The sequence below is a fragment of the Equus przewalskii genome, chromosome 8 (genome assembly GCF_037783145.1).
Source record: "Equus przewalskii isolate Varuska chromosome 8, EquPr2, whole genome shotgun sequence".
Classification (NCBI taxonomy): Eukaryota; Metazoa; Chordata; class Mammalia; order Perissodactyla; family Equidae; genus Equus; species Equus przewalskii.
In genome coordinates, this window is record NC_091838.1 from 17,117,937 (window position 1) to 17,129,164 (window position 11,228).

An 11,228-nucleotide genomic window follows, 5' to 3' on the forward strand; every position below is an offset into this window, starting at 1 on the left:
ACCAACAGAAACCACTCTATTCAACAAATCTGCCTTTGACCTTGTTCAGTTTCCATACTTGATTCTACGGCATATTCCTTGACAACCAATTTCTAAATCTAAATTTCAAATATGAATTTCTTACTTCTAGTCATATAACGATGGAATGTATTGATGAGCATAAAAATGGACCCGGCATATATAAACAGAAAACCAAGGTAGGCTTTCGTAAAATTATCAGAACATAATAGTTGAGGATGCCCAACTATATAGTCTTTTCTAAATACGCATGAGTTTTTGAGGATAGGAAATGTTTTATTTGCATTTGTGCTTTCAGTATATAATGCAGCACCCAATAAATATGTACTGAATGAATACATATGAATGAACACAATAAATATGTACTGAATGAATACATATGAATACAATACATATGAATGAACACAATAAATATGTACTGAATGAATGTAGATGACGTTCCAAACATCATGCACCAAAGAATTTAATAGCTGTTGAAAAGATAACCAAGTCATAATGAACTCTCAAGGGAAATCGTCCGTAAACTGCCGAGATTCCCAGCCTCTGAGCGGCACACCATTATTGGTACACAAACCAGACTCTTCAGATATGATAAGTCAGTCCTGATTTTTTTCATTTGTAAATGTATTTGACAACTATTTCGTGGAACATCTACAATGTAGAGGCATTTTCTAGGCATGAAGATATATAAGCAGTTAAAAAGACTGACAAAACATCTGCTTTTTAGGAGCTTATAGCCTAGTGACCAAATATAAAATAAACTGAAATCAAAGGAATAAATCCAAAGAAGTAATATCAAATGACAATAAGGGATATAAAGAAAATCACGCCACAGACAGTTGTAGGGGACTTGGGGTTGTGTGTGCTGTTTCAGTTAAGGGTGATCCAGGTTGCCTTTCTGAGACAATAAGAGAGATTCTGGATTGTTTTCTAATTATATATAATGTTTCCAAATTTAACCTAAGCATATTGTCACTTTTGTGACACAGCAACAAGCAAGGCCTCCCTCTGAACCCTCTGATGAACAGATACCAACACACACATGCACACGTGCACACACCACATACTTGGCTCGGCCAAATGTTACTTCCTTTCCACCTGTGCCATATGCTCTTTCAGACATACCAGAGCTACAACCTAAAAAAGCAGATGTACACTCTAAGTTAGTTCTAATCTCATGATACTAGAAGGCCAACCTTCCAAGCATCTCTCCACGTGGTCTGTCACTGGGTTATTAATATTAATAGAAAAGAGCAGTAGTGGCACCTAATGTGATGGCAGCCAAAATTTACTGGGTGTCCACCAAGTGCCAGGCACTGGACTGGGTTCTTTAGACTTTGTTTCATCTCATATACTCCTGATAAAATCTTCCTTAGGTACTATTTTGCAGATGAGGATACTGATGTTCACAGAGATCAGGTAACTTGCTGAGGGTCAAGTAGACAGTAAATGATTCCTAAGCTGGAGATACCTCGAAATATCAACTCCCTCATCCCCTGCAACTGTGTCATGCAGTTTCCTCCCTATTAAACGCAAATGCACTTGGAGGGGAGTTATGCATTAAGCCTTGCACAGTGGTGGGAATTAACTTATCAGAACCTCTCTTGAAAGCAGATATTAAAAAGGGAAAAATATAGCTGAAAGTGAATTAGGTAGTTAAGTACACAATTAAAAGTTATTCACTGTACATAAAGGCTAATTAATGGGATGGGAGATATTTTGGTCTAGATCTTAAAGGAATATATAGTAAGATGCTATTTAGTAGCTGGTTCTATCTTCAATGCTTTTTTTTATAGAAGGAAAAAAATACACAAATCAATGTTCTGTTTAATTCAACCGAAGTGTACTGAGCCCTTGCTTTATAAGAAAGTCTGTGTTCCACTAGACACTACAGTAGATGCAGAAGAAAGCGTAAGGCAAGACACTTGTTTCCCACCTTCAAGAACTTAAGATCTATATAATATATGAACAAATAACTACTGTCAGCAGGTCACTGATCCTCACACATCCTTCAGGGCAGAAGACCCCTCCCTAGCTGGGTAGGTTGTCCTCTACCACTGGGAGGGCACAGAGGAATGGCATAGAAAGCACAGGCCCTTTTTGAACAAGTCACATCAGTCCACTTTTTTAATGTATGCATTTCAGTGCTATAAAATTCCCTCTCAGCACTGCTTGAGCTGTAACTCCCAAATTTCCATATATCACATTTTCCTTTTTATTGTTTGATGGATTTTTATGTCCTTGAAATGTCTTCTTTGACTAGCAGATTATTTAGAAGTATGCTATATATTTTCCCAGTGTTTTGGAAATTTTCCTACTTTCTTTCTGTTATTCATGTCTAGTTTTATTCCATTGTGATGGAGAAAACACCTTGGTGGATTTCAACTGAGGTTTGCTTCGTGGTTTAGGGAATGGTCTGTCGTTGTATACATTTCACGCCATTTGAAAAGAATGCATATTCTGCCGTAGTTGCATGGGGTGGTCTACCAATGTGGACTAGATCACGCTGGTTATGTTGCTGAGTGCCTCCATAGCATTTCCAATTTTCTATATGATTGCTCTTGCCATTGTTAAGACAGGGGTTTTGAAGTCTCTAATTATAGTTGTGGATTTGTCGATTTCTCTCTTTAGTTCTACCAGTTTCTGCTTCACCTACCTTGCAGCTGCAGCTCTGTCATTCAGTGCATGCACACTTCGCATTGCTATTTTTCTCAGGGGGTTGACCCTTCTATTATTATATGACAGTTTCTATCTCCGGTAATTTCCCATCCTCTGAAGTGCACTTTATCTGACACTAACATAGCCACCCCTGCTTTCTTTTGATGTTTGCATAATATATTTTTTTCCATTCTTTTACTTTCAGCCTGCTTATATCTTTGTATTTAAAATGAGTTTCTTAGGGAGAGCATATAGTCGGGTCATGTTTTTTAATCCACTCTGACAACGTCTGTCTTTTAACTGGTGTGTTTAGACCATTTGCATTTAATTTAATTATTGACATATTAGGGGCTAAAGTAAGCAATGTTTTTTCTTCTGTTTGTTCTTTCTGTTTTTTGTTTTGTTTTGTTTTACTTTTTCCCATTCCTGCAGGTTACTTGAATATTTTTTAGAATTCCATTTTTATTTATCTATAGTTTTTGAGGACATCTTTTTGAATAGCATTTTTAGTGGTTGCTCTAGTTATTACATTATACATACACAATTTATCAACAAGTGTCATTTATCAGCATAAGTGAAGTATAGAAATCTCACCTCCTTTGCACCCCTTTACTCTTCCCTGCTTATAACACTTGTCTTAAATACTTCCTCTATATACATTTAGAACCACTTCTGACGTTATAATTTTTGTTTCAACAAACAGAGTTTAGAAAACTCAAAGGAGAAGGAAAATGTATTACATTTTCTCATATTTTTGCTCTTCCCATGCTCTTTCTCCCTACCTGATGTTCTAAAGTTCCTTCTGCTATCATTTCCTTTCTGTTTAGAGAAGTTTCTTTAGCAATACTTTTAGGGTAGGCCGGCTGGTAACAAATTCTCTTGATTTCCCCCTCAATTCGGAAGGATATTTTCTCTGAGTATAGAATTCTAGGTTCTTTCTTTTAGCACTTGAAAAATACCGTGCTACTTTCTTCTTACCTCTGTGCGTTTGATGAGAATCTGCTGTCATTCAAATTGCTTTTTCCTCTATAGGTATAGTGTTGCATTTCTTCTCTGGCTGTTTTCAAGATTTTTCTTGTCTTTTTTTCCCCAGAAGTTTAATTATGATGTATCTTGGCATGGACTTCATGGCAAGGGCAGCCTTGTTATCACTGGGTGATGGTGAAAGTTCTGACTCCTCGCTAGACCTCCTCCACCACAACGCTGGTGGGGAGGGAAAGGAAGGCCTCACCATTGCCAGAGGTGAGAGAAGTCCGGCCTTCTCACATGGTCTCTACCAACACTGGCCTCAGATAGTAGCGGTAAGGGTGGGCCCACAATATAAATGTAAATTAAAACCACAATGAGATACCACACAAACCTATTAGAATGGCTATTACAAAAACAGACAACATGAAGTTTTGGTGAGAACGTGGAACAACTGGAAGTCTTATACACGGTTGGTAGAAACGTAAAATTGTATGTGCTTTTCAAAACTAGTCGCTAATGTCTTAAAAAGTTAAACAGACATCTCCCATGTGATCCAGCCAATCCCCTCCAAATATTTACCCAAGAGAAATGAAAACATAAATCCATACAGAATACTCAGCAATAAAAAGAAACAAACTATTGATACATGATAAAACATGGATGAAGTGCAAAATAATTATGTTGAGTAAAAGAAGTTACACCAAAAAAAAAAAAGTGCATAGTGTATAATTCCTTTATACAAAATTCCAGAAAAAGAAAACTATTCCATAGTGACAAAAGGAGATCAGTGGTTGCCTGGGGATGTGGAGGGAGTAAGGAAGGGTGGGAGGGAGGAATTACAAAGGGGATTTCAGACAGCAGGAAGGAGGAGGGGCATATGAGAAACACGTCCCAACTTAGTCCATGTACTTTAAGGCACCTTCCAGGAAATTCCAAACAAGATTTCCACCACATATCCTTGACTCTGTCACTTGACTATATAAACGTGCAAAGGAGATGACACCCCCCAATAAAGAAGTCCCTGTTCATAAAGAAGGAGAAACAGTCTCTCTGCCTTCGCACCTTTCTTGTGTTTCAGCACTCCTGTGCACTTATTTTTTAATATTTTTCTGATATTTCAATAAAAATATGACAGGGAGAAGAGGAAAATGCATATGCTTAGTTAACCAGAATTGTATATTTTCTTCACTCAGAATTTTAGCTTATTATTTATTGGTTTCTGTGTATAAACCACTAATTCAGTTCTTAACTACATTCACATGACTTAATGTTTAAAGAAAGCCAATAGGTGAATTATTTTTAAATACTCATTTCCTAGATGCTCTTTTTTATTTTTAATGTTTTTTTTATTTCGACGCAATTTTAAACTAACAGAAAAAGTATATAACAGCACAGAGAACTCCATATACCCTTCACCTAGAGACTCCATTCAAGTTTTGCCAACTTTCTCAATCATGTTCTTCAGAGCAAAATATTAATTCTAGGACCATATTTTGTACTTATTTGTTATGTTCCTCCAGTCTGAGACCTCCTCTGGCCTTTGCAACCTTAACATTTTTTAGACTCTAGGAAAGTAGAATTTCCCTATCAGGTTTATCAATTCGATTCAGGTCACGCATGATTGGCAGGAATATTACAGAAGTGATGCCATCTTGTTTTAATTTCATCTTATCAGGGGGCACAATGCTGATTTGTCCCATCACTTGAGTAAAGTAGTGACTGCCGGGTTTCTTCACTAGCAAGTTACTTTTTCCCTTTGTAATTAACAACTATTTTGTGGAAAGATACTATTTACGTAACATCTCATTCCTCATCCAACTTCCACACATTAGTTTTGGCATCGATTAATGTTCCTTGCCTGAATTATTACTAAGACGGTTGCCAAGCAGTGATTCACCAATCCCATTATCCCTTCTACTTTTATTAATTGGCATTCTACTCTAAGGTAAAGCTTTCTCACCTCCTCGTAAATTGAACACATTCATGTAGCCCATTATATCCCAGTAGAATAAAATATCCCTATTTTATACAGTAAGATAATCTGTTACTACCATTCTTTATTTTAACTCTCAAACTGTCCCAGATTTAGTTAATAGGAGTCTCTTCAAACTGGTTTCTATGTCTTTTTGACATGTTCCCCTGATTCTTTGACCACTTCTTTACTTTCTGGCATAATACGATGTTTCAGATTCATCTTGTACCTTCCCAACCCCAAACCAGGAGCCAACCATTTCTCCAAGGATACCTGGTTCCACTTAATGGAGAATGGTATTTAGAACCCAAAATCTGGTCACTAGGTGTGCTCATTGCTACTGGGATGTTGCTATTCCCAGGCACAGTAAACAGAGTATGTATGGGGTGAGTAGAGGTTCTTTGAACTAAACAAAGATGGTGATAAAGTGGTTCCATTCTACTTGGAGTGGGTCGGACCACATTTGGAGAAATGTAGTGAATTTGGTTTGCCAAATCTTCAGTGTACAGAAATTTAAAAATTCTAAGAGTTTATAATTCACTCTCTTATGAGTGTGATCAGGGCTGACCCAAGATAAATGCCTGCCCTGAGCACATGTGCAACCAATAATTTTCAAATAATTATTCTATTTACTTAATGAGAATGGGAGAAACTGAAAGTTGTGTACTCCTCTGTGTTGAAAAAAAGGACTTTATTGCGATGTTCCACGTCATATACCCTCTTGGAAACTAAGTTAAACTGCTTACAATATATACAAAATAGATCACTTGATCCTAATAAGCAGTTATCTGTCAGTTAATTATTCAATTTCAGAATTTCTGATGGCCAAGTTCTTTGACTGTTAAGTGGCTGGCCTTCGGGTTTGAGATAAGTCTTGCGTTTGCACTGTGCATCTTGCCTATATGTGTTGCAAAAAATACCACTCGAGTGGGAGCCAAACCATTTCACATCTTGTCAGTTAAGTAAGGAGTTCTGTGTGGAAATCTATATTAAACAGGATCATAGTTCTAATTTACTGCAGCGATGTCAAGCATTCCTTATAGACTAATGCATAAGCTGTTCTCAACTTGCCTGCCCTGAATAAGCCAATGAGAATACTGAAAGTATTACATCTTGCAAAAATTTCAACGAGTTTGTGGAATGTAAGTCTTTATTACCATTTTCACCTTATATCTTCATATTCTTTAATTAAAATATTATTACCCAACACTCTCATATAATGATTTCTAGGCATAGCTTTGTAATGCCTCAAAACATCTTAAATCATATTTAAAGGGAGTACAAATTCATACTCCTAAATCACCTGGAAACGAGATTAATTTCAATCTAAGGTAGTTTTTCTTGTTGTTTTTTTTTAAAGATTGGCACCTGAGCTAACAACTGTTGCCAATCTTTTTTTTTTTTTCTGCTTTATCTCCCCAAGTCCGTCCAGTACATAGTTGTATATCTTAGTTGCAGGTCCCTCTAGTTGTGGCATGTGGGATACCGCCTCAACGTGGCCTGATGAGCTGTGCCATGTCCGCACCCAGGATCCGAACCAGCGAAACCCTAGGCAGCCGCAGTGGAACGCGCGAACTGCGAACTTAACCACTGGGCCACGGGGCCGGCCCCTAAAGTAGTTTTTGAAACACTATATTGTGTGCAGCACTTTATAAGCGTCTCAAGTGATAAAATGTTAGACATAAACTAAGTAAGAAATAAACTACATAAGTAAACTAATAAGCTGTGAAGATAAAGAAAATTAAAACAAAAAACAGGATATAAGTATTCTCAATACCAGTATATGTTAATTTTGCTACTGTCTTAAATAATATTCATTTGCTTTCTTTCAAGTGTGTCACTCCCATAAACTTTCTTAAAACATTTCTAACTTACAAAATCTGTCAAGGGGACATATTGTTAGGTCTTGTATGTCACCAACTCCAGTGCCTCAGCACACACAGAAAAAAACACAGCAAAGAACAGATAATAAAACTCGGAGTCATCTAACTGTTTCAATTTGTGATTGGTAAAAGGAGATTTTTAGCTTAAGTCACTATTTCTCACAACGTGGTCCAGGAATTAAATAGGTAAAAATCACTTGTGCCACTTCTTACTAAATTCAGATTCCTGGGCTTCTCCGATCTCCTGAAGCTGTTCTTACGAGGACTATTGACCAAAGTCCTGGGAGCTTTGAGAAGGATGTTAGATCAACAATGTCCATTTTACAGTTGTTTCACTGGTTTCCTAGCATGAGGAGAGATAGGCTATAAGCTAGTGAGATTTTCCAATTTTATGAAATGTGTGTAATTCTACTCTCAAAACCAAGTTCCATCACGATCCAAATTGTTGCATAAGGACCTACTTTTAGTAGAAAAGAACTTACCCATTTTCTCCCTTCAATTGTTTAAAGTGCACATAAACCCTTAAAAATTAACTACATCCTTATCACTGCAATCCAAGCTTATGGGGATGTACGTGACATGTCACCCGAAAAATCAACAAAAAACAAAGCATATAATTTCATCGTCATTTGTTTTTTAGTGAGGAGGCCTTAAAATACGAGACAATTCTGCCACCACTTAAAATTCAGCAGTGCAGAACTAGCTGGTGAGCATTTTAAAAAATGAGCAATTCATAAAATTAAGTTGGATTTCCTAATTAAGCAGAAAGTTTTCATATATTCCAAACTCTATTATTATCACTTGGAGAGAATCTTGGGAATTTTAAAATAAGTTAACAAACGAGAATAGCATCCGTTAAAAACAATTCCTTGATTCTCCCTGGTAAATTGTAACTTTATATTCTAGGAGAGTAGAAACACTCTAAAAGTATTTTTTTAATGTTTCTTTTGACTCAATTAATACACTGTGTCACAAAAGGTTATGATGCTTCTGCTTTAAAATATAGATATATATACATGATTATGTTTCGTCTCTAATCATTAGCCTAAAGCCAAAGAAAAGAATTCTAGTAGCTTCAGAAATTCTAGTTTGCTTTTGTATATAGATTCCCTTTGCTAATACTTTTGGCAGAAACAAGAATCAAGATACACATTGTAGGACTTCATGACTCTATACAATGAGTTTCCATTGAAACAATGGTCGTATCTTTCAAGACAGTACGTTAACTTAAAGTTAGGCAGAAAAACTTGAGATCTTGCATGTCTTGCTTATCTGAAACCCGTTCTCCCCAGAGAAAAGACCTATCTGATCACACCCTTATGCTCCTCTCCTTTTTTGTGCTGGGGCACTAATTCGCATTATTTTTCTCTCTGCAGGTATCATTCTCTTCTCTTCAGTCCTAGGGAAGCAGCTCCATTCTCCGCTCTCTTCCTCCTGCCGCGTTTCAGCCTGCCGCCGACGCCGCGGAAAGGTAAATCCCCAAGAATTGCCACAACTGCTTTTTGGGAGGGGGAGTGACGGGGGACCCATCTCGACCCTCCTCCGTCTTCTCACCGCCGCTCCATGCCCACCTGCACAGGTGGACCGCGAGGGGAAGGGACCCTGGGCGTCCCACCCTGGGGGGCCTCAGCATCTGCCCAGCGCCCTGGCAACCGGTGGGACGCTTTGCCAGTGCCGGGTTTCAGTCTCGCATTCTCATTTTCTCGTGTCCGCGCTCTTCCTTTCTCCTACGGTATTTTTGTCATCGATTCTTTGATGGCGAGAGAAAACAGCTCAGAGCTACATGTCTCCTTCCCATAAATACGTGTGTGCTTTTCCCGAACCTTTCTCCGCCCCTTTCTCTCTCCTAACACATGTAGGGTCTGCAATGCAAAGGACTCTCCTTTCATCCAGAAACCAATGTCAGCGTCTCGGTTTAACAATCCATTCATATTCTTTCCCATTGCTAAGCATCTCCTCCACCTTTTCCGGTTCTACTACTACCCACACTTAAAAAAAAAAAAAAATCCAACGTGCAAGATAATGTGAATCCCAGGAAGAAAGTGTACGTGTGTAAGACAGTCTAAGTATTTGCATCTGTCCATCTCAGCCCGTCCGGGTCCTGTGCATGTGACTGCGAGGTGCAGCACTGTCAGACGGCTCAAAGTTCCCCTGCCAGGCTGAGACTGGGCCCTCCCGAGCTCACCTGTCCGCGCCCAGGTACCCGGCGGAGTGCCCGCCCGGCCGCGTTCCAGGACATCTGGCCAGGACCGAACGAATGCCAGGGAACTGGGGCCACAGGGGCGTCCCCTCCAGAGCATTTGTTCTCCATGCCTCCTTCCCCCCGGGGTATTCTGCGCCCCTTCCCCCAAAGACAAACGGGACTGCCCTCATCCACAGCGCCTTACCTCAAACAGGGGACCGATCTTGTTCTTCTCCAGGTAAGCCTGGATCCGGGATTGCTGATGAGACGCCATGGAGAAACAGAGGGGCCGCGGAGAGTGCGCAAAGCCGTGCGCCTCCGCTGGGAAACAACCCTCCTTTCCCCCGGACTGGAGCCGCGACAGCAGCTCGGGAGCCTCGGCTTCCCCGGCGCGGCGCTCGGCCCCGGGCGCGGGCGTGGGCTGCAGCGCCGGGAGCCGCGAGTGCGCGGGGCGCTAGGAGCCGGAAGCCCGGCACGGTGCCGCCAACTCAGACAACTCCGAGGCGAGAGGAGAACTCATTCATCGGCGTCTCCTCCTGCGCCCACCCCCGCAGCTCTGCGCAGCGCCCCGCGCGGGGAAACTGGCGGCAGAGGCGCCAGGTTCCCTTCCCCTCTGGGCGGCAGCAGCGGGTATCAGGGGGCGGGGGACGAGCCGGAGAGGTGCTGCTCCGCCTAGAGCGGCGCCGGGGGGCGCCCTCGGGAGCACCGGGGCCGCGGGGCTCGAACTCGCCGCGATCGTCCGCGCGCGCGCGTGCGCGCGTGTGTGTGTCCGCGCGCCCGACTGTGTGTGCCTCCTCTCCCGGGTTACGGGAACCCACAGCTCGGGCTTCTCCCCGAGGCTGTGCTCGCCTGCCCGCGCCTCCCTAGCGACAGCGCTGCTCCGAAAGCCAATGGTGAAGGTGCTTCTTTCAAAGTGCACATAAATCTGGTGCTTGTTGGCTACTCCTTGGCAGCTACAGATGCAGTTTGGAAGGGGGTCGTCCCCACCGCCCCTTCTGAGCCCTCCTCGGCACCTCATGTTATGCCTGCGCTAGCGCAGGGACCCAGGAGGACAGAGTTGGACGAAGGTGCATGGGTCTGAGGACTGGGCGCGAAAATGACGTTGCCTTCCTTTAGAAACTCTGGCCTGGCCCGGAGCAAGTGGAAGGGTGGCTGTAGGCTGAGAACCCAAGCTGAAAATTCCCAAAGTGCAGACGCTCGAAGATTGGCAGCAACCCTCCGGCTGTTGACAGGAGCAAGAACGAAAAGCCAGCCAGCCCTCCCTTCCAAGTTTGCCATCCTGATCCACATATGATAATGTGGATGATAATCCTCATATATTTATGTCTATATATCTATAACTACATCTCGGATGCTAAGGTCTCCACTTAACGATGTTTCCTCTAAATATTTAACGAGTTCCTCAAATTTAGCCAATACCTTTCTTGTTATGCCAGGATTCCCCGGTTGAAGATAAGGTTTAGAATGAAGGCAGCAGTTGTCCTTAGAGCAGACTGCAACAGTATAGATTTGTTTTTCTTTCTCCATTGTGTTCTGGATTTGTGTA

General features: G+C 41.3%; 1 protein-coding gene across 1 annotated transcript in view; it reads right to left on the bottom strand.

Moving 5' to 3' along the window:
* C8H8orf34 (chromosome 8 C8orf34 homolog) overlaps positions 1–10,217 on the bottom strand; it is a 370,490-nt gene extending 360,273 nt beyond the window's left edge. Inside the window, 3 exon segments of the mRNA XM_008518734.2 lie at positions 9,888–9,975; positions 9,977–10,160; positions 10,163–10,217. Coding sequence (XP_008516956.2) covers positions 9,888–9,975; positions 9,977–10,160; positions 10,163–10,202 — 312 coding nt within the window. The 5' untranslated portion in view covers positions 10,203–10,217.
* Positions 10,218–11,228: the final 1,011 nt, after the last annotated feature.